Source organism: Penaeus chinensis, chromosome 24 (assembly GCF_019202785.1).
Source record: "Penaeus chinensis breed Huanghai No. 1 chromosome 24, ASM1920278v2, whole genome shotgun sequence".
Lineage (NCBI taxonomy): Eukaryota > Metazoa > Arthropoda > Malacostraca > Decapoda > Penaeidae > Penaeus > Penaeus chinensis.
Genome location: NC_061842.1, coordinates 26,134,723 through 26,157,993, shown reverse-complemented (window position 1 = coordinate 26,157,993; position 23,271 = coordinate 26,134,723). Strand labels below are relative to the sequence as shown.

At 38.4% G+C, this 23,271-nt stretch overlaps 2 protein-coding genes across 5 annotated transcripts; one reads left to right on the top strand and one right to left on the bottom strand.

Annotated features, from left to right (window-relative positions):
- Positions 1-1,015: 1,015 nt before the first annotated feature.
- Positions 1,016-11,623, bottom strand: LOC125038094 (thyroid adenoma-associated protein homolog). Of its 2 annotated transcripts, none has more exons than XM_047631356.1 (10): positions 11,513-11,623; positions 10,773-10,884; positions 10,006-10,091; positions 9,642-9,754; positions 8,860-9,171; positions 3,324-7,377; positions 3,059-3,215; positions 2,716-2,892; positions 2,476-2,561; positions 1,016-2,324 (listed from the first exon to the last, which is right to left on the bottom strand). In XM_047631356.1, the coding sequence occupies exons 2-10, from the start codon at positions 10,861-10,863 to the stop codon at positions 1,812-1,814; spliced, it is 5,589 nt and encodes a 1,862-aa protein (XP_047487312.1). In that variant the 5' UTR covers positions 10,864-10,884; positions 11,513-11,623; the 3' UTR covers positions 1,016-1,811. The 2 variants fall into 2 exon arrangements, with proteins under 2 accessions (XP_047487312.1, XP_047487313.1); XM_047631357.1 differs by having other exon boundaries at positions 10,773-10,886; positions 11,509-11,525.
- A 2,265-nt stretch (positions 11,624-13,888) lies between these two features.
- LOC125038095 (probable ATP-dependent RNA helicase pitchoune) lies at positions 13,889-22,896 on the top strand. 3 transcript variants are annotated; one of them, XM_047631359.1, is made up of 13 exons: positions 13,889-14,095; positions 16,930-17,037; positions 17,163-17,270; positions 18,081-18,248; positions 18,359-18,664; positions 18,920-19,069; positions 19,735-19,899; positions 20,192-20,332; positions 20,763-20,923; positions 21,300-21,451; positions 21,830-21,992; positions 22,377-22,508; positions 22,681-22,896. In XM_047631359.1, the coding sequence occupies exons 1-13, from the start codon at positions 13,993-13,995 to the stop codon at positions 22,750-22,752; spliced, it is 1,929 nt and encodes a 642-aa protein (XP_047487315.1). In that variant the 5' UTR covers positions 13,889-13,992; the 3' UTR covers positions 22,753-22,896. The 3 variants fall into 3 exon arrangements, with proteins under 3 accessions (XP_047487315.1, XP_047487316.1, XP_047487317.1); XM_047631361.1 differs by lacking the exon at positions 13,889-14,095 and adding an exon at positions 14,549-14,732; XM_047631360.1 differs by lacking the exon at positions 16,930-17,037.
- Positions 22,897-23,271: the final 375 nt, after the last annotated feature.

The following is a 23,271-nucleotide window of genomic DNA, read 5'->3' as shown; positions in this document are numbered from 1 at the left end:
CTCTCTCTCTCTCTCTCTCTCTCTCTCTCTCTCTCTCTCTCTCTCTCTCTCTCTCTCCATCTCTCTCTCTCTCTCTCTCTCTCTCTCTCTCTCTCTCTCTCTCTCTCTCTCTCTCTCTCTCTCTCTCTCTCTCTCTCGCTCGCTCTCGCTCTCGCTCTCCTTCTCTCTCTCTCTCTCTCTCTCTCTCTCTCTCTCTCTCTCTCTCTCTCTCTCTCTCTCTCTCTCTCTCTCTCTCTCTCTCCCTCTCTCTCTCTCTCTCTCTCTCTCTCTCTCTCTCTCTCTCTCTCTCTCTCTCTCTCTCTCTCTCCTCTCTCTCTTCTCTCTTCTCTCTACTCTCTCTCTCTCTCTCTCTTCTCTCTTCTTTCTTCTTTCTTCTCTCTTCTCTCTTCTCTCTTCTCTCGTCGCTCTTCTCTCTTCTCTCTTCTCTCCCTCCCTCCCTCCCTCCCTCCCTCTCTCTCCCTCTCTCTCTCTCTCTCTCTCTCTCTCTCTCTCTCTCTCTCTCTCTCTCTCTCTCTCTCTCTCTCTCTCTCTCTCTCTCTCTCTCTCTCTCTCTCTCTCTCTCTCTTCTCTCTCTCTCTCTCTCTTTACTTTCTCTTTCACACACACACACACACACACACACACACACACACACACACACACACACACACACACACACACACACACACACACACACATATATATTAATATTCCAAACTCTTGGTCTAATTCTGATGGATTCAAATACTCGTTTGCAATGAAACCAATGAAATCAAAGTATTCCTGTAACCCTAATCTTGCCAAGGGCTGAATATTATTAAGAAAAAAAAAAATGTAGTGTTTTATTTAACAATAGTTCTGTGAATGTCAACTTTAAAATGGTAGTCATGTCAATGAAGTTTGTATTATGATTTTATCTTCATTTGCCTTTAACTTTCATTATAATTTACTTTTTTCTGAATTATATATCACAGTAGTATGTTTTAGTACATTTATTTTTCCAAAGGCACTGACATTTATCAAAGAAAAATCCATATATTTTTTCAATTTATATCATCATTTCAGTCAAGTCAATCTTCATTACAACTTTTCAGAAATATCAAATATCACAACATAATTAATTACAAAAATAAGTTACAATGATAAAATATCTTCAACAAAAATACAACAATTAAATAATACGTCTCTATAAAGTCATTATACAGTCAGTAGTTTATTGTTATTATCATTATTATTATTATGATCATTACTATTATTATAAGCATGTGTTTACAATTCATTCTCTTTCTACTTAAACACAAATTACAAGTTCACATTATCTTGTACTTTATAATTTCTTTCTTATCTCATTTACACATAAACATCAGATATCCACAGTGTAAATGTTTTATAATTCATAAACATATCAGGAAAATGTAATGATACAAAACAACGCTGATAATAATCACTTGACATCCTTTTTATCAACATCATTAGTTGGTGGACACAGAAACATTGTAGACATATAGAGAAAAAAAATATAATTTAATAAATCACACACATCACTTATTGCACAATGAACATAATCTAAGACACATTCAATAAAAAGGATAATTTTATCATATTATTTACATTAAAATAATTCATCCATATCTTTTCCTGAAAATACATTAATCTTTCATTTGCATACAAAAATAAAACCAGATAATTTTTAGATAGACTGTCAGACACACACACAATAGAGTGAACCCCTTTCTTATCAGCTTGTTAATCTTAAAAGTCGAAGTTCCTGTTCCATTCTGGGTATCTAGTACTATTTAAGAGCCTTTTCTCTCTAGAGCTGCACACTAGTTTTATCTTACAGACGACAACTCTTCAATAATCTGACAAAGAAAACTATTTTTCAATACACTCTGGTTCAGTCCCTCAACCACTGTTTTTACAAGGCTTGATTCCTCATCAATTAAAGGACTGAATCTTGCCCAGATGGCCGACCGGCAGCTCAGCCTCATAAGCCAGAGATCTACATGTCTCACGCAAAATAATGCTGTATCTTTGAGAGACATGATTTGCTCATATATGTAGAAAATATCATACTCTAATAGAGAGAGTAACTGACTCAGTGAAAGTAACTGGTCCTCCTCCTGGCTTATGATTTGCCACACAGCTTCAGGTATCTTGTCTTGCCTAACTGTTGGTGCGCATAGAAATGGAACAACATGACACCTTAGGAAGGTTAAGGTCGAGGCAGAAGCAAATGAATTCAAAGTTAGGGCATCTGAGAGTGCTTTTAAAGTTGCCTGCAAGACAATCGTCTTTTCACTGTAGATATTCATCTCTCCTTTGTCAAAGACACGATCATCCTCCTGAAATAAATAAAACAATTAAGCAAGGACTTTGGAATCTGCAATGATAATTACATTTTTCCTTTTTAATTTTCTTTTCTTGCAAATTTTGCAAACCACTAATCATAAAAAGGCATCATGATTTGAAAAGCTTCTTCACCGATAACCTTACCTGTGCGAGTCCAAAACCCTCAGGCAAGTCCTCTTTCAGGGAGAGTTTCACCAACAGTGATGAAGCTTCTGGCCATTTACAAGATGCTGGAATAAAACCGTTCTTGAAGTGATCATTTCAATAGATATATTAAGAAGTATAATAAAACATGGACATTACATTCACTTCAACTTCTAAACTGAGTCTCAGCAGCAAAGATACTTCTATGATTTGAATAATGAATCTTTTCTATATCCTTACCAATTATTCCACACACTTTTTCCATGACCCTTGTAGGCTGCAGGTAGAATTGTTGTGTTTCTTGATGATGATGCTTCAACAATTCAGACACTCCATATGACACTGTATCACGAACACAGTCACTGTCATCCTGTAGCTCTGTTGTCATGATCTCAAAGACCACCAACCTGATTTTTTCTTTCAAAAGGAAATGGGTAAAACAGGTCATAAATCTGTGCTGTATTCAAAGGAATTGAGTTTTTTGCAAGTTTTACCATATCATAATGCAACAGAAAATCTGAAAACTTATTTTACTAACAAGTTATCCAATTCATTTACCAAAATTACAATCTATCCCCCCTACCTGTTATACAAGGATGTGAAACCAGATTAGGAAGAATATCACACACAGCTTGTGCTGTAGTTTGGCGAGTGTCTGTATCATTTTCACTCAGCGAGAAACTCGAAATCATTTCTAACCACTGATGAATGGCTTTCTCTGTTACAACAGATGTTTCCTGCTGAAAAGATAAATAAATTATGGTACAAAGGTACCCCTCATACAAAAATCTTCATTAATAATCACTATATGAAATATTACAGATAGCATGTGTAAAAAATATACTTACCATTGACAATAATGTAATCATTAATACAGAACTTAGTTGAATCATCTGTGTCATAAGTTCTAAGCAGGTTTCCTCTTTAGCACTGGAGATGATGTGATATAATAGTTCCACCAACTGGTCTTGCCCAATCATTTCTTTTGCATAATTTAGGGATGAGAGCTGCTTACTTAGGATGCTGTAGATTAGTGAGAGACACTCTGGATGAACTTCTGTGTGGATGCACCTCAGAAGGTGCATGAGAATGGACCCTTCAAGGCATGTCATTCCTTCTATGTGCTCCAGGGTAGAAAGTCTCACCTCATAGCAACTATGACTGATCAGCATGTTTATTGTAATGTCATGGTCCTCCTGTAAATTATATGCAGTGGTCAGTATAAACCTTGTTGCCTGTTTCTGACACAAAGCTGACCAAGGCATACTTTGTAAAACTAGATCATTTTTCTTTATGATTGTACATGCATCTGAAACAAGTCTAACAACTTCTGGTGAAGATTTTTGTAGTAACTTCTGCTGAGCCAAGAATGTGTAAAGTTCAAGAGCAGAAGCACGTGTTACCAGACAAGGGTTCTTTTGACTGGCTGACCACATCACAGTCAATAAACTTTTCATGCTTGAGTTGCAGACTGTCTCTTCAAAGTTCTTCACCAATTTAAAAAGACATAACAAGCAGCCATGAAGAGCATTTTGATTTGACAATGATGCACTGGTAGATATTTGCTCTATCACTCCTTCAAGTTGGTGAGGATTAACCAAGGGAATGAGAGCATGGGAGGCTAGAGCTCGCAACTGTAGCACAGATGATGCCGAACATTGTAATACAGCTGGAGTAAAAGATGCAAGTGAGATGGCAGACATACGACCTTCAAGAGGAGCAGGTGCAAGTCTAGCAAGAAGCAAGAGCACAGGAAACAACGCTGGTACAAGTTTCCCCTCTTTAACACCAGCAGCTCCATTTTCTAGCTCAATCTTCAAGAAATCATACAGTTCTGGATATCGCTTGAAGAAAACCTGAGCAGACATGGCATTCTTACGACTGAGATCATCCTGCGTCCGTTTGACACCTAACATACGAGTGATCAGTGCAGCAAACAAGAGTGCGGCTGAGTTTCTTTCTGCCCATGAGTTGCCCCTGTATCCTTCTATAGCTGCTTTTACTCCCTGAGATACATAAGGAATGATTAAGTCCCCTAATCTAGTATCCTTGTATACTGCTCTGAGAATATTAAATGAATGAATTCTAGCCTCAGAGCCACTGTAATGAGTCTCTTCTGCCAATCGTAAGAGAGTGTTCATTGTGGTCTTTAAGCATGAGGCTCCCATCATCTTAGGCTCAGAAGACAACACTGCCTGTACTATAAATGGCACTCCTGCACTACGGCGCGTGGCACACAGACGAGTGTCACTTTCATCCTGTATTGTAGCTAGCAGATCTTCTAGCCAAGACGCTGGCAACTTCCGTAGTTCTTCCTCTTCACAGCTCCACAATTTTTCACAGACTCTGCCAAATCCTACATAGGATTGTTCAAAGGCTCCCCTATGCTTGGTCTCAAGCAATTGGGTTATAAAGTACTGTCCAATCATTACTACATCTTCATTTGTTAGTACTGCATCTGCCCTAGGGGACAGAGGCATTTTTTGTACAACATCTCCAAATATAAGAGAAACTTCTTTTACACACCTCCAGGCACAGAGCAATAACATCTGTGCACTCACAGCTTGCGCCTTCACTAATTCCTGTGGAGTTGCTTCTGCTGACAACACAACATCCTGTTCATTATGGTGGTTTCCTAGGGACTGCTGTAATGTGGCTCTCAGCACTTCAAGACTCTCAGGATTTAGGTCCATCGGTAAATGACCTTCAGGAGAGGAATTTCTTACTACAGGAGCCACCAGTTCTGACACCTGGTAACAGAGCTGTAACACTATCTTTAGAATTTCTTGCCATGTGTGGTGGTGCTTTGTTATATCAGTTTCTGGAATGTCAGAGAGCAACATCCTGACACAGAGCAGTAGTCCATACATGGGTCCTGATGAGGCTGCTTTTAGGAGACTTTCCTTAGCAGTTTGAACTTCCTTTTGTAGAAATTGTACAACAAACATACAAAATAATGCTATTGCATTTTCTGTTGCAGTACTATCTTTTATATTGTCTTTCACTATGCTTATTGCCACAGGATGGCTAGATAAGTACTTGAACAAATATCCAGCAGTTATAGTGTCTGGAGGTCTACACGCTGAAGCCAAAGTGCATGCTGCTTTGATCAGTGCATGAATTCTTTGAGTGTCTTCAGGATCTTCACATGTCTTAGGTGTGCTTTGTAACAGCATCAGAGCAATGACTTTGTTAGTTTCATACGAGTCATCAAGGACACTGATGAGTGTATCAGTATAAACCTTACTCTGGCACAACTTAGTTACCTCTAGGTCATCGTAACAACCACTTAATATAGCCTGAAAGAGCTCTAGCACCTGTAATGACATAGTTCTCCGCATGCTGTTTGCCCCATTGAAGAGATTTTTCACCATTTGCCAAAACAACTTTGTAGAGAATTCTTGCTGTACTGTGAGGATGTCTCTTCCATGTTCTCTGTCACCTTTTTTCTTGGAAGATTTTGTTATAGCTATTGTTCCTTCTTTAATTCTGAGGAATAGCTTCTTTGTGCTCTTGAGTAAGTGCTGCCTATAAGATGGACTCTGAGTTGTGAGATTGTACAAATAATAATCATATATCAGCTCTAATTCTTCTTTCTCTGGCAATTCTGTTGACTTGGGACTTTCACACAACAGGCTAAATGCTGCAGTTCTGACAGACTCATCTGTATGCCAAAGACAAAGCTTGATTGTCTCATATGGTAAAATAGATTTCCACATTTGTTCATCACTTTCTTTATTATTTTCCTGACACTTCTTTAACCAATGGGGTGAACATCTACCTATTTTGACACACATGATAAGCAGACACAATTTTTCACTCACAGGATTTTTTGCCAACTCAACAAGTTTTTTCACAGCGACACCGAGAGCTTCAGGGCATGAGAACAACAGCTTCTTGAAAAGTAGCTCATAACCATACGTCTGCATCTCTTTTGAAAACAAGTCAAGGAATACAGAGAGCCACAAATCCTGCCATTCATCCAGTGACACCTCTTTCTGGTGCTGAGTGAAGAGAGCCTCTAAAAGCTCGGCTGAGTGACTGGCAACAGCCGGGTCCCTCAGTTGATTTAACAGTGTACGAGGAAGTTGAGGATAAGAGAGCAGCAAATTCTGAGCACCAACTACAGGAACCATACAGCTCACTGCACTGAATCTGAATTTCCTGGAGCATAAATCTTCTAGCAATAACTTACAAACACCCAGAAAGTGCTGTCCACTCACTTCAACAGAGAGGCTCTGTTGTATCTTCATGTAATTAACAAAACTGTCCTTAGTCGCATTCTTGACACTGTCCAAGAAATGATCCCATGCCAGCCACATATACTCAAGGAGGCGGACCATGAGTGTGGAACTCGGATCCAAAACAATTCTTAACATTTCTAATTCACCCGGAGATCGGAATGCTTCCAGTGTCCGCAAAGTCCATTGGTGGACAACTCTGATCACACTAATAGCAATGTTTCCATCGCTGGACTGCATGCCAGGTTTTAATACTGCTTGTAAAACCTCTGTACCCAAGCATGCACCACAGTCCTGCTTCGCATATAGATCTCTTCCGTGTGAGATAGACAAAATGCCATTAAGAAGAGCTAGTTGGGCCAAAGTTGGGAGCTCAGATTGTTCTTCATCAAAACGGTAACTCTGTAGTACCTGTTGGAGATTTCCCTTATGCACAGTCTTTGTAATGATTGCCACCAACTGTCCACAATTAGTTCTTAGGTCAAGTGGACAGGAAGGATACTGAATCACCTCAAACACTGCATCTTTCAGTGAGTGAAGCTCTTGAGGAATATCATTAGCATCACTGTTAAAGTGCTGTTGTACATACATGGTGCTACTCTTCATTAGTTGTTGCAAATGTTGTAGAACTGTGCTTGCTTCAGCAGCTGAGGATGCTACTCTGAAAGGTCATATATTTAATCATATATTTGAGCAGTTCTTTAATATGTATTACTGAATTAATTCTGAAAGTCAACAGAACTGTGAATTTCCCTTGGTGTTTAAATATTAGATTACTGAACTCATTAAAAAAGAATAAAAATCCATAACTGTTATCCACATTTGGGAAGTTTTATATGATTTGTTGCAGAAAAATGTGTGAACAAAATTCTACAATGTAATGTATTTAACATGTAATAAAAAAAATCCATTTTAACATCAATTTTGAAAAATACATATACCAAATCCTGTTAAGGAATAGCTAATTCACTTCAATAAACCTCAAACTGTGGTTGTAAATACTTCACATAATATCAGACAAGTTTGGTTATTCTTTTACAATCTTATATCACAAGTCCATAACAGCCTCACAACTGAAAAGCACAATTAACCCATTTTATACAGTGACGTTGATTTCGGTGTCATGAAGCACTAGTGGAATATACTGTGACACCAACGTTGGCATCATGATTCCATTTTATTTTAGTTGCTGCTGAGCGATCCCTGTATTCTATTCTGGCTCTATTTTAAGGCTCCGTATATTCCCCTAGAAATTCTATAGCTCCACCCACTATCCCTCTTCCCACCAATCACATAAATCAGGTAGACTATGCCCCACCCTCTTCCCAAAATTATAAACTATCATTGGCAAAGTCTATGTGACAGTTTCCTCCTCTGTGGTCCTACTCTTGTCCTCCATATTCCCCTATCCTTTACTTCACCCCATACCCCTTCACCAGGGGGGGGAAGAGAGAGAGAGAGAGAGAGAGAGAGAGAGAGAGAGAGAGAGAGAGAGAGAGAGAGAGAGAGAGAGAGAGAGAGAGAGAGAGAGAGAGAGAGAGAGAGAGAGAGAGAGAGAGAGAGAGAGAGAGAGAGAGGGGGGAGGGAGGGAGGGAGGGAGTTTACCTTAGTTTACCATGAAATGAACTTGAGGCTTCATCAAATCTTTCCTTTCAACTATTTGTGTGTGTGTGTGTGTGTGTGTGTGTGTGTGTGTGTGTGTGTGTGTGTGTGTGTGTGTGTGTGTGTGTGTGTGTGTGTGAGTGAGTGAGTGAGTGAGTGAGTGAGTGAGTGAGTGAGTGAGTGAGTGAGTGAGTGAGTGAGTGAGTGAGTGAGTGCGTGAGTGAGTGAGTGATTGAGGAGGAACCTGTATTAAATAAGAGACTCAGGACGACACATTCAAAGTTACCACTCGCAGGCACGTGCCCCATACACAAGCAGCATGTCTTTTAAACCATCCAGAGCAAAATGGTTACCAACCTTATAAATAAAATAAAATAAAATAAATATTTCCGGGCAAATCTATGTTATACTTTCAACAATGGACCAGCAGGCTCTTATGGTGGCTCTATCACAACCTTTATCTATACCAGGATTTTTTCTTTTAAGTTGTAAATAAAAACTAGGCCTCCTTTATGAAACACAGGCAAAAACAACAACTTACAAGAAATCTTCATGCCACAGCTGCGTAATGCCTTTCAGCAGTGCGCTAAACACCACGGGGTGAAGATCAGCTGTCATCACGTCCGTTCTCGCTTGTTCTTCCTTCTCAACTACTTTCATCTCCTCATCTCCTTCTCCCTTTTTCTCTCTGCCACTTCTAGGCACAAGCAGAGCACCGTTACCCTCCACTAAGAGAGAAGTACCGAAAACAGCAGATCGAGATGTCTTGGGATCCGTGAGCCCTGACATGATGACCTTCAAGACCGATGCTTTGTAGAGCTCTGGGTTATTACAACCCATAGTGGGGAGTGTTCTGGAGGAGGAGGGTAAGAGGTATTATATGTGATAGTCTCTAGGTTACAAATACTTCAATGTGTGATGTGATAAAGCTGGAAATGATGGCAATGATAGTGATAATGACTACAATATTGATGGTGACTGAAGTAGTAACAATAATGATAACAGGGATAGTGATAATGTTGACAATGGGGGTGATAATGATGTTGGGAACAATGATCATGATGACGATAATGAAACAAAACTCATACACACATTGGGAGACTTACAGTACAATATCTAACATACTCCATCATCTCACATTCAAAGGAGTGTCCAACTTTAAACAACATCAACTAAAACTCAATACATACTCCACATAACCAGTGTAGACAAAAAATAAGCATTCAAAATCCCATATCAAAAAAAAAAAAAAAAAAAAAAAAAAAAAAAAAAAAAACATTGATATATACCCACGCATAAATTAATCCTTTACATGACACTTACTTGAAGATCTTATTCCTAAGCTGCACTTTGGGGTTGAGCTGCAGCAGAGCCGAAGTGAGAACGGAGACACAGAACCTGGCGTTGTCATCTGTCATCACACTCAGGGCTGACAGCTGTTGCATATTATTGCAAGTTAGTGCAAAGAAATACTATTAAATCCTTCCTGAACAAGCTAGTATAATCTTTCACAACTAATCAATAAGCATGAGATATGACAACTTGAATTTTCAATAGATAAATAAATTTTCTTTAAGCCAAATGAATCTCCCACTTTATAAATACATTCACTCTTAAATCCACAGCATGGACAATTAATAAAAGGAACACAAATCCACATCAGATATAATGACATCTGTATAAATACCTTCTCTACAGCACTTATCTGTTGAAGGGGGCTTTCTGGGGCAACTAACTCATTGAAGGCATCTCTAATTTCCATTCCCGCACCATCTGAAACAAATCCAAAAACACACCGCAAACCTTAAAAAAAATATATATATATATGTATATCAAATATTCTGAATCCACAATACTAAATAACAATAATAATAATAATAATAATAATAATAAATACAAATCTAATATAGTTATCATCATTTGCTCCAAAATAAAATAATGATAAAGTAATAGGCTTCACGTAAGAAATCAAAACATAAAAAAAAAAAAAATGATATATAAAAAAAAAAAATAAAACTAGGTATTTCCCAAATTATAAGAACATCCATCCTCCTGACTCTCAAACCAAGTACGAAGATCAACAACTTCCCCCACACGCTCTTCTCGTTAAATCTCTCTCTCTCTCACCCTCGATACCCAAATTGTAACATACTTTCCACATAAAAAAAGGACACACACACACATCCTACACACTCTCCTCGTTAAATCTCTCTCTCTCACCCTCGATACCCAAATTTCAACATACTTTCCACATAAAAAAGGACACACACACACATCCCACACACTCTTCTCGTTAAATCTCTCTCTCTCACCCTCGATACCCAAATTTCAACAAACTTTCCACATAAAAAAGGACACACATCCTACAATTAATCGGAAGACCCAGCCTAGACTAATCTCTCACCGGATCGAGATAAACCTTCCTCCTTTTTCGCTTGGGGACGGCAAACTCACCGGGTAGACTGAGGTCCAGCCGCTCCATGTTGGTTGCGCGAACTTTTCCTCCTTTTATTGCCACGGTCGACTCCATCTCCGTCAATTGCATTTTTTTGGTATTTGCAACTTTCTGTAAAATGGGTAAGTGTTTATGTCAGTATATACGGATGTGAATATTTGCTCTAACACTTGATCATATGAAATAATTTTGGGTTTTATTACTATTATGCATGTCACTTAAAACAAAAACAAAACAAAAAAGACCAAAAGTCTTAGGGAAAAGAAAAGAAAAGAAAAGAAAAGAAAAGAAAAGAAAAGAAAAGAAAAAAAAAGAGAAGAGAAAAGAAAAGAAAAGAAAAGAAAAGAAAAGAAAAGAAAAGAAAAGAAAAGAAAAGAAAAGAAAAGAAAAGAAAAGAAAAGAAAAGAAAAGAAAAAGAAAAAGAAAGAGATAATGAAAAAGAAAAAGAAATATAAAGGGAAAATAAAAAATAAAACTGAAAATACCCATATTTAGTGTATCTTGAAATCCTTATCATGGTAGGGTCTGTTTCTCCCATTTTCCTAAATTTCAAGATGTACAATACAAGTAACTCAACACCACTTAATAAAATCACCATCAATAATTTCTTCATATCAGATCGTACATAATAATCTATAATAGTTAGGTAATAAATGAAAAGTTACCTTTCGTCCTCTTAAAAAAGCTAAAAAAACACATGACATGACAGATAAACAGATACAGAATTATAATTACTTACTGTTATGTGTGATAATAATCTGAAAAGACTAAAAATAACTGTTCTATTTATTTAATGAAAAAAAAATTCGTCTGTAGGTTTCCACATGTCGCGCGGGTCGTGTTGTGGAGGGGAGGGGAAAAGGCGCTAAATCCGGGTTGTGTTTCGGTGTTTGATGGCGAGGAATTAGTGTTATAAGTTTTTTTTATGGTTTTGTTTTTGGTTGGGTGGGGGGGGGGGATTGTGAGTTTTATTTTGTTTAGATAGTGAGTTGGGTGTTATTTGGTTTGTCTTATCTCTCTCTCTCTCTCTCTCTCTCTCTCTCTCTCTCTCTCTCTCTCTCTCTCTCTCTCTCTCTCTCTCTCTCTCTCTCTCTCTCTCTCTCTCTCTCTCTCTCTCTCTCTCTCTCTCTCTCTCTCTCTCTCTCTCTCTCTCTCTCTCTCTCTCTCTCTCTCTCTCTCCCTCTCTCTCTCTCTCTCTCTCTCTCTCTCTCTCTCTCTCTCTCTCTCTCTCTCTCTCTCTCTCTCTCTCTCTCTCTCTCTCTCTCTCTCTCTCTCTCTCTCTCTCTCTCTCTCTCTCTCTCTCTCTCTCTCTCTCTCTCTTTCTCTCTCTCTCTCTCTCTCTTTCTCTCTCTCTCTCTCTCTCTCTCTCTCTCTCTCTCTCTCTTTCTCTCCCTCCCTCCCTCCCTCCCTCCCACCCTCCTCCCCTCCCTCTCTCCTCCCCTCCCTCCCTCCTCCCCTCCCTCCCTCCTCCCCTCCCTCCCTCCTTCCTTCCTCCCCTCCCTCCCTCCTCCCCTCCCTCCCTCCTCCCTCCCCTCCCTCCCTCCCTCCCTCCCTCCCTCCCCTCCCTCCCTCCCTCCCCTCCCTCACTCCCTCCCTCCCTCCCTCCCCTCCTTCCCTCTCTCCCTCCCTCCCTCTCTCCCTCCTTTACTCTTTCCCTCTTACCCTCTTTACCTCTTTCCTTCCTTCCCTTCCTCTTCCTCTCCCTCTCCCTCTCGTGCTCCCTCTCTCTCTCCTTCTCCCTCTCCCTCTCCCTCTCCTCCTTCACCTTCTCCTTCTCCCTCTCCCTCTCCCTTTCCTCCTTCACCTTCACCTTCTCCTTCTCCCTCTCCCTATCCCTCTCCCTCTCCTCCTTCACCTTCTCCTTCTCCCTCTCCCTCTCCCTCTCCTCCTTCACCTTCTCCTTCTCCCTCTCCCTCTCCCTTTCCTCCTTCACCTTCACCTTCTCCTTCTCCCTCTCCCTTTCCTCCTTCACCTTCACCTTCTCCTTCTCCCTCTCCCTCTCCCTCTCCTCCTTCACCTTCACCTTCTCCTTCTCCCTCTCCCTCTCCCTCTCCTCCTTCACCTTAACCTTCTCCTTCTCCCTCTCCCTCTCCCTATCCTCCTTCACCTTCTCCTTCTCCCTCTCCCTCTCCCTCTCCTCCTTTCACCTTCACCTTCTCCTTCTCCCCTCCTCCTCCTCTCTCCCTCTCCTCCTTCACCTTCACCTTCTCCTTCTCCCTCTCCCTCTCCCTCTCCTCCTTCACCTTAACCTTCTCCTTCTCCCTCTCCCTCTCCCTATCCTCCTTCACCTTCTCCTTCTCCCTCTCCCTCTCCCTCTCCTCCTTTACCTTCTCCTTCTCCCTCTCCCTCTCCTTCTCATTTTCCTTCTCCCTCTCCCTCTCCCTTTTCTTCTCCCTCCCCTTTCCTTTTCCCTTTCCCTTCCCTTTCCCTTTCCCTTTCCCTTTCCCTTTCCCTTTCCCTTTCCCTTTCCCTTTCCCTTTCCCTTTCCCTTTCCCTTTCCCTTTCCCTCTCCCTCTCCCTCTCCCTCTCCTTCTCCCTCCCTATGAGTATTTATATGAACATTGCACCCATCAATTGATTACCGTAATCTGTCCTTGCACAGCAGGCAGTACTTAGAAGTGCTTGATATTTCTATAGACAATGCCCTTATCATACACACATTAATGACTAACAAAGATAAGAAGGTCAAATAAAATATATTGCAGATCAGAAAGATTTAATTTTTAGGCTGTATATTGGTGGCCGTTTGGTTCTTTATAAACGTAAGGTCATTTCAGGTTTATACTTATAATAGAACTCATACAAACGGGCCGGGATGAGAAGTGAACTACTTTCCAAATTTATATGGAATTAGCAGCCTCTTCGCCCCGCGTTCTGTCAGCGCGAACCTCCATTTGATTTTCCCGCGCAATTTTCACAACTCTAGTGAACGCAGCACATTTTTATATCTATCTGTCTATTTATCTATCTGTTTGTCTATCTGCTTATGTATCCATATATTTCTCGCTCTCTATATATAAACATATAAATACAAATATGAGTATAGTGTCATAGCTCATGTAAATAAGACATAGAGTTAGCGCCTGGTTAGCGCTTTAAAAGAGCAAGTCTAGCGGTTGCTGCGTTCAGACCTTTGACTTCCGAGTCCGAGTGTAAACACCCTTTCAGTCACCCACGTGCGGTTGTAGGGAAAGCCTCGACATCTGCTGCCTTATTGAGATGTCAACGATGAACGAGAAAGCGGAGATAAACGGAGGAGGGGAGAAAAAGAAGCAGAGAAAGAGGCCGAAGAAGAAGGGTGTCGGTGGAGAGGCAGCCAAAAGTAAGTTTGATTTTTTTTTTTTTCTTTAGGAATGATAAGAAATAATGGATTTGTTTTTCTTAATAATGAAAGTCTGAAAGCAGGATGAATACTTGAGAGTATGTAAATGATAATACAGATATAAGACCAGTGAAAGATGTAAAATGCGAAGTATAATAGACCGTTTTTTTTTTTTTTTTTTTTTTTTTTTTTTGGTAGTTTTTGTTGAACGATATTCTAAACGAAAAAAGTTCTATCAACAAAATGCCAAGGAAAAAAAATTAACAACAAAACGTAGGAGGAAGTAGCCTAGTGGGGTTTAAACAGCCTCACGCCATCACTAAAACCACTGGTATAGTTCCGCTGCATGTGACTTAGGCTTAGTTATTAAAAATATAGGACCACATCCACCTGAGACTGAGTTCTGTTTACACAGTGGTTTCTGAGCCTCCACACTCCGGCTAAGACCAGCAAGCCTCCACCACGTACATTCAGCAAGATAGAGCTTGGACTGGTTCCTTGTCTGATGGTAAATCGCCAGGATGCAAGCGTGCATGCAAGCTCTATCGTTCCAGGGTATATTTGGTGGAGGTTTGCCCTTTCCCCGGAGTGGCAAAAGCACAGAGGTCATCGCGAGTAATTGCGTGTCTTCCAACAAGTAAGTAACGAGTGAGCATCACTGTGGGTGTACAGTCTCCCAAAAGGCTATTGGCAATAAGTCATACAAAAATGAATGACAGTGCATGTTACATTCCAGAGCATTACCAAGAAACCTGGAAAGATTTGATATACCTGTTGATTGAGTTAATGGATTCATTAGAGGTTTATTGAATTTACTCCTCATTGGTAGTTGCATTTAGTTATGAAGGATGAATAAATACGTGTGAGGGAAATACACATTTATGCATAGTATACATATAATAGTAATAACATAACCAATATACAAGAACTTAAAAAAAAAATTGAATGGGGAGATATAGCAAAACTTGAGTGCTTTTCATGTGATTTCAACCACATTTGCAAAGCTTCATCAACAACAGAAACCATTAGAAATAGCCTGCATGGATGTTTTCAAACCAGAGCTCCGATAATGAAATAAAAGACAGGTATGGTAAAGTTAATCATGCTGTCAAAGTAGATTTTTAGGATGCTGTATTTCTAGATGAGATGAAAATGTATTGCATTCTGAACACAGGACAATAGGCTTCATGGGTGTAGCACAGTGAAAACAGAAAGTAAAAACAATATTTTTGGTTTTGCTTGATGTAAAACATTGAAAACGAATTTCATATGTAAGTATACAAAAAGGAAAAACTACCAATAGTTTTTTTGGGGGGACTGTACCTTGCTTGTACTTTCTGCAGATAGGTTCAGGTGTAAAACAAGGTTTGCATAAAGTGAAGGTAAAAAGCGGAATCGCACATCAAAAGCCACAGACTTATGGATATACAGACGGAGTGCTTCCCACTACAGCAAGAGCAAACAAACCACTACCTTGAGATGTTAAATGACCTTCCCTGTGATTATTCTTGAATAAGGAACCAAGCTTTATCTTACTAAGTAAAGTTGGGCATAGGGTTGTAGACCCTTATGAGAGCATGAACGATGTAGGTCATTCTAAATAGTTACCCATAATTGGGTCAGTATACATCATGAGCAGTTTATTGGAACCAGCATCATTAGTATCAGCATGTGATTGACTCAAAACATTTAAGAAACAATTGCTGTGCTCAATCCCACAGGTTAATTTGTGGAGCAGTCATATCATGGTGATTTCTGCATATTATTTATTGTAGTTTGTTTCTGTGGATCTGATGTTTGCAGTGACCCTATATTAAAGTTGTTATGCATTTAGTGCTTCTTCGTGAGATTATTTCTTCATAATATAAGACCTAAATTCCATCCAGGGCCACTTGAAACTTGCAATAATTTGTAATGGATGCTTTAAGGTAAAATTTCCTCGGTCACCCTCAGTGACTCAGTGCTGGTGAGACCTACATGGCTTCATCAAGTCAACAACAGCCAATAAGCTTCCAGCACATATGAATGGGCAAGATAAAGCTTTAACTGGTTCCTTATTTGACTATAGGTCATTAGGAAGACTTACAGGTTCTTATCTTGCCAGATTATAGCTACATGGTGGAGGTGCATTGGCTTCTGCATCTCTAGTTTTAGTTGATACAGTTGCCATACCATGCTAGACTTCTGAAAGACTTTACTATCAACCTTACTATTCCAGGATTAGTTAGTATCCTTCATTAGAGGTTTCAAGATATAATTTGCCCACCTTGGAATTTAGGTTTCTGAGATTTATTTTTGTGTACCTTCTTGTCAAGAAGAGTAGATGTAAGGTGTAAATTCTTCATATTACTTTCAAATAGCAAACACATTATGTGTACAAATATTGGTATAAGAATACAAGAGGACCACACCAGCTAGGGAGATATGGCATTTGGTAGGAGGTCCAGGAGTGAAACCCCCCCTGGTTAGGAAGCTTTTTGGTTCATAGAGCTGACTCTATGGTAATTTCTGTGTTTAGGATGGGGTCAGTGTCTGATGGGTGAAGCCCTGTTGTAAACTTTTGCCAAGTATACTAAGGGACCACACCAGCTTGGGAGAAATGGTAATTGTAAGGGTGTCCAGCATCACAGTGAGCAATAGGGGGTTTAAGAAAGATTTGATTCATATGACAATAATTTTGGTAGTTGTTTGTTTAGGATAGAATTCATTCATTCAAGTTAGGGGACTTAGTCTCTGGCAGGTGTAGTCCTGTTGTAAACTTTTAAACATATGTTCCTAGAATGTTATAATAGAAAAGATTGGTACTCCATAACTTTTATCTCCCCCTTTGGTAGCTGTTCAGCAGCAGTTGCCACAGGATAAGGCTGAAAGTGTTGCTCCGCATCACCCTATCCCAAAAAAACGTTCTGCTGAAAATGGAGACAACCGTCAACCAAAGAAGAGTAAGCGATTCTTCTCTATTTAGTGATAAACTGGATGTGGTCCTAATGGTTCAAATGGAACTAAATGTGTTATAATAGGTCAGAAAAGATTGGTAGTCCATAACTTTTATCTCCCCTTTTGCTAGCTGTTAAGCAGCAGTTGCCACAGGATAGGACGGGAAGAGTTGCTCCACCTCAGCCTGGCGAGAAAAAAGGTCCTGCTGAAAACGGAGACAGGCAGGAACCAAAGAGAAGTAAGTGGGATTTGTTTTGGTAACCATTAAAATTTAACATTGATTAATTTCATATAGTGACATGGTTCTAATGGTTCTGATGGCATATGGTTATAACTCTAGTTCTTGATATCAGATTATGTACAAATTGTTTAAGTATGAATGCATATCAAAGACCATAATAAATAAGATACAAAGCAAAACAAAATAAAAAAATAGTATAGCAAAACACTGTCTTATTGTATCGTAAATAGCTTTAATGAGACTTGATGTATGGTACTTAGTTTCAGACAGTAGTTATGATACGCACAAATCAGGAAATCTTAATGTCAAGAAGAAATTCATAACAAAGCCAGACTATGTGCATGTGGGAAATTAGTGGCATACTGAGGGTCATAGTGACTGCCTTTACAAATTAATGTAGTTTGTTTTTGTGAGAAAGCATCAGAATTTCAGTTTTTGAACTTCAGCATATAATTTATATACATAGCTCTTTTTCAGTGAAGTTTGTGGATAAACAATGTCAAAATTTGGGGCCTAACCTATTCAGAGTATTGGAATGAAGTTTGTTATATCATATCCATTCATATAATTGGTATTTAGTTTTTTTTTTTTAATAATGCCTGAAGCCTAAGAAAGTTTACCTCAAATATTCAACTTTGGTTGTTTGGGGAGAAAGATGAAGGAAAATAATATCCATGGTATGACACATGCTAGCAACTGTATTTAAGTACATTTTTGAGATGAATGTTTGTGTATTGGTTACCCAGATTATACTTTTTTCTTTCTTTCTTTCTTTCTTTCTTTCTGCTGTGTGCTTTGAACATCAAGGGAGGAGGCCAAAGAAGAAACAGCATGTAGGAGACAATACAGAAGTACAGCAAAAGATGGACATAAAGAAGAAGGAGACCAACCAAAGCAATGAAGGTGAAACAAAAAGTAAGGCAGGAGAGGCAAAAACTGCGACTACGGGAGAGCAAAGAGAATCGTTTACGAAGCGTGAGTATCCAGACGTAGTTCATTCGCGCATGGTATTATGGCTATTTCCTTCCTGAAAACAAGATTTCCAATGGATAGCAGATTTTGTAGATTTCTTTACTTTCGAACAGGTAAGAGGACAAGGAAGCCTAAAGAAAATCAAACTACAGCTGAAGAGGTAGATAACAGTACCTTCGAATTTGGAAATTCGGAAAGATCATTTAAGAAACTTGAGGGAAGCATATCTCCCAAAACACTAAGAGTCCTCCAGCAGTTAGGCTTCAAGGAGATGACGGAGATTCAAGCTAAGTCGATCCCTAAGCTTCTTGAAGGACTAGACCTGCGAGGGACAGCCAAGACCGGATCTGGAAAGACCTTGGCCTTTGCCATCCCAGTGGTCGAGTTGATGAGCAAATTGAACTTCACGCCCAGTCACGGTAATTCGTGAAGATTGTAAAAAATTTCAGAATGGAATATTCAAAGAACTAGACATTATCAATATTCTGAAACTGGATATGTATTTTGCAAATGTTTTAAATTTGAGTACATTGAATGTTATTTTGGTTTTGGATAGGAATTTCACATAGACTAATATTAGAATTCTAAGTTTATTTACAACTATTCTGCATAAAGCTATAATAGAAAAGTAAAGATAAAATTGAATCTAAAATATATAAGACAATTCCTTTTAGGTACTGGAGTTGTCATCCTCTCTCCCACCCGCGAGTTGTCTATTCAGACACGTGATGTTTTGGCGCCCTTTGTGAAGGCTCACTCACTAACAGTCGAGTTGATTATGGGAGGTACCAATATGAGAACTGAAGCTGCAAAGTTAAAGCAAGGTAAGACCTGACAAGTGCTTTGAATGTTAGATATTGTTCTGTTAAATTCATACTCTCTCTCCTTCTCCCTCTTCTTTAGTCTTCTGTTATCATAATTTTTCTGTCAAATAATGTTACCAGATTAAATTTGGTTTTGAGTATTGGACAGGTATGGTCAGAAGGGCCTCGTCCACAGTGATTTTGCTTTATTAATTTTGCTTACGCTTAGATGACTTCATAAGAGCTTAGTCATCCAGGAGACAATTTATCCTTTTCTATGATGTTTAGAAGAAAAAAATTATCAATTACTTCTTATTGCTATATGTATTGATTATAACATCATAACCCCAGTGTCAATAACAGTAATGATATTAACAGTATTAAAGAAAATAAAGCTCTCCTGAAACTTCAAGGACTGAAGAAATCATCTCAGAGGAACAGAAATATATTACTACTCCACACTCTTCAATTTTGCCTAAAGCATATAAAATTTCCTGGTGAACAAGGCCAAAAAGTGACTTTGAACCCACTTTTGTGGGGCTGTAACTCCTAAGACTCTGCAGTAATATTCAAACAAGTGAAAATTTAGTGCACACATCTTGGAGTGAATTCAATGTGTCAGCAAGGGGATTATAGAAGAGGACTGTGTTCATGATCAAATTTTCATATCCATTAAACTTTTACAGGTGTGAATATTATAGTTGCTACACCAGGAAGGTTCCTAGATCATCTCAGATCGACTAAAGAATTCGTCTTCAAAAACATGGCGTGCCTTGTCCTTGATGAAGCAGATCGAATTCTTGATGTAGGATTTGAGCACGATCTCAAGCAAATCTTACAACATCTACCAAGTCTGTGTCTGTTTTTATTTTTCAAGAGATATTGAAATTAAATGTCTTATGAGATTAACAGTCCCCTCCACTTTCAAGGAATTGGTAGTCTTGATTCTTGTTTCCAAAACACATCCCCGTATGTTTTGGATATAACAGTCAAAACTGTCATTTCATACATTCACAGTGCCTGTGTGGTGAACTTTGAAATGGAGGTGACTGTATATAGATATGCTGGACATATATATTGGATTATAGATATACTGTTCTTTAGTTAGTATGTCCACTGCAATGCATTCCACTTTTGATACAGGAGAACGTCAGACGATTTTGTTCAGCGCAACAAAAGATACAAAGACAAATGCTTTAGCCCCCCTTGCTCTTAAGGCCAATCCTGTAGAAGTTGATGTAGACTCTGACAAAAAAGAGGCAACAGTGGATGGCTTAGAACAGGGTAAGTATAGAGATAGCTTTTGTTATCATTATTATTATTATTGTTGTTGTTGCTGTCATCATCAGCATTATCATTATCATACATCCCACAAAGTTTAGCATCAACATTCAAAAAAGTTACTGTAGTTAATCCTGACATGTGTAAAAATAAAAATAAAAAACTAAAGGCTTGTAAATAGAACTCATTTAAAGCAAAAACAGTTAAATTTCTTATATCAGTCAATATTTAAAAGTTGTGAAGTAAACAGATGAATTTAATGAATCCATATAAAAATGGTATTAAGAAACTTTGGTTTTGGAATCCAACAGTAATATGCAAATCCTAAAGAGTGAACGTGACGTTAGTAATAGCCCCCACTTTTCTTTATATACTGGCTTTCCCCCTTTATTTTCCCAGATAGAATTTACATGAAGAATGTCTTTTGTTACAGTTTATGTGGCGTGTCCTATTGAGAAGAGGATTTCCCTTCTCTGTAAACTTATTAAAGAGAATCAGGACAAAAAGGTCATGATTTTCCTGAACAGCATCTGGAATGTCAAGTATTACCACCATCTCCTTAACTGCTTGGGAGTTCCTGTTTCACTCCTCCATGTATGTTTTTTTTTTTTACTTGTATTTATGCTGTCCCCTTTGTTAATTTTATATTGGCATCTGTCGTTGTTCTGATACACTCTCCTCTTTTTTAAAATTGTTATTGTTTATTGTATAATTACCAATTGTCTGTAGTATTGCATATGTTAGAAATGATATGGGTGCTTTGTCATTCTAATAAAACCATGAAGGTAATTGTTACGAGGGACAAATTTAATGTCTGTGATTTATAATCCCCTAGATGTATAATCGTTAATCAGTTAGACTTCATTTGCTATTAGTCGATTTCTCCCACCCCCAAAACTTCCCCTATTTAATTTTTCTGTTTTAGTAATAATGGTAATAATTCCAGATTGCTTTTTTATCTATCCTTTAGGGAAGGATGTCGCAAAATAAACGAACAGAAGGATTCTTCACATTCAAAAAACAAACAAAAGGTACATTGCTGTGCACAGACGTAGGTGCCAGAGGCTGGGACATTCAAGGCATCGAATTGATAATCCAGTTTGATCCTCCCTCCGACCCCATGTGAGTGTATTCTTCGGTCTAGATTTCTTTCTTTTTATTATTACTATTTCTATCTAGCACCACTCTGTAATATGTCCTCAGTTCTATTTGTAGCATTACTGTTATTTTCCATTTTTGTTTTGAGGGTTTTATTTTTCTCAAACATTACATAAACAACATGCTTTGGTGATATTTTTTCTGGTCTTGTGTATTATATTCTAAAGCTTAATCTGTTTGAATTTGGTCATAAAACACCAGAGTTAAAATTTCCAGTTTCCCTCAGTATATAAGTGATCATTATTCCCAAAGAAATTTTTCAGTATTCTACATTGAAAAGCTTTGCATTGCTTTTTGACTGTCTGTCTGTCTGTCTCTCTATCAAGAACTGTATTTTAACAGGGAGTACATTCATCGGGTTGGAAGAACTGCCAGAGCTGGAGGCAGTGGCAGTGCCATACTGTTTCTTCAACCACATGAAAGTATGTTCATTGCTTACATGAAATCCCGCAATGTTACCCTTCCTCACATGGATATTTCATGGGCGGAAGTAGAAGATCTGAAGGTGAGAATCAAACATTGTTTTTGTTATATTTCCGTCTTGGGTTGGGAGGATGTTTTTTGAATCGTTGCATTTTGTTATAGCATTAGAAGCTTTGTCCTTCCCTTCTCTTATTATTCTTTTGTTTGGCCAAACCTATACATATTATTAACTTTCATCTCTGGTCATAGGTGGGACAATATGCTTTACAAAACATCATCATCTTTACATAAGGCTTGATGAACCAGTAACTTGCTCTATGATCATGTTCAAAATTTTATCAATAACAAGGAAGGAATCATAAGGGTGTGTACAGTCCATCACTGTAACATCAGCAAGGTGCCAACAATCCTTGAATAGAAATTAAATATTATAGTGAAATACTAACAGCACCGTATTGTCTTTCAGATCGAGGAGTTAAACCAGCAGGATGAACACCTCCCAGGTATGGGAAAGAAGGCTTACCGTGCTTTCCTACGATCCTATATGGCTCTTCCTCTGAAGTCTATCTTTGATCCGAATAAACTTGATACATTAAGGGTAAGGAAAATTGAAATGTCTCTTGGGTGTGAGTTCATATAGAGAGGTTCAGTACCCATGTCCATGATTATATTATAGATATTTGATTATTCTTTTGTTTATAGTTTAGTAATTAAGAATCAAATGAGATTTTGTCTGTTTTTTAATGGAATTTTATTTTTCTTGTTAACAGGTTGCAAAAGCATATGGCTTCACTAAAGAACCACTGAAAGTGCGCGGATTAAGAAAGGAAAAACGTAAATGAAAGCAGTGATATTTTTAGGTTTTGATGCATTTGTCATTTTTTTTCCCTCTAGTTACTTCAAGGTTTTTTCTTCTTTTCTTTTTTTATTTATTTTTTTATTTTTGATTTTACTCTCCTCTTCCTTTCACTTCTTTTCTTTCTTATCTTTATTCTTTTGTCTTTTTTTCTGTTTTCCTTTTCTCTTTTTCTTCTTTTCTTTTTTTCTTCACATTTTTCTTCCTTGCTCTCCTTTGCTCTTTTATCATCTTTTCTCATTTCTCTCCCTTTCTCTTTTCTTTTCTCATTTCTCTTCCTTTCCCTTTTCTCTTCCTTTCCCTTTTCTCTTTTCTCTCTTTTTCTTTTAACTCTGACCAGTTCCCATTTGTTGCCTTAAATTTTTACCCATAACAAAGCTTTGATATATTCACTCTAATGTTCTACAGTTTAATGATTGTACTACAATAACAGGAATATATCAATGATGTTATAGATGAAAATTAAAACTAGCTTAACATTTCATAAATGCTTTTTCAGGCAGTT

What these genes read in the sequence shown, in the direction of transcription:
- LOC125038095 (XM_047631359.1), top strand. Translation starts at nt 13,993, where the DNA reads ATGTCAACGATGAACGAGAAAGCGGAGATAAACGGAGGAGGGGAGAAA. An exon ending in CGGTGGAGAGGCAGCCAAAA is followed by an intron (nt 14,096 to 16,929) that starts GTAAGTTTGATT and finishes CCCCTTTGGTAG; the next exon opens with CTGTTCAGCAGCAGTTGCCA. An exon ending in CAGGCAGGAACCAAAGAGAA is followed by an intron (nt 17,271 to 18,080) that starts GTAAGTGGGATT and finishes TTGAACATCAAG; the next exon opens with GGAGGAGGCCAAAGAAGAAA.
- LOC125038094 (XM_047631356.1), bottom strand. Translation starts at nt 10,863, where the DNA reads ATGCAATTGACGGAGATGGAGTCGACCGTGGCAATAAAAGGAGGAAAA. An exon ending in GCTGGACCTCAGTCTACCCG is followed by an intron (nt 10,092 to 10,772) that starts GTGAGTTTGCCG and finishes GATTTGTTTCAG; the next exon opens with ATGGTGCGGGAATGGAAATT. An exon ending in CTTAGGAATAAGATCTTCAA is followed by an intron (nt 9,172 to 9,641) that starts GTAAGTGTCATG and finishes CTCCTCCTCCAG; the next exon opens with AACACTCCCCACTATGGGTT.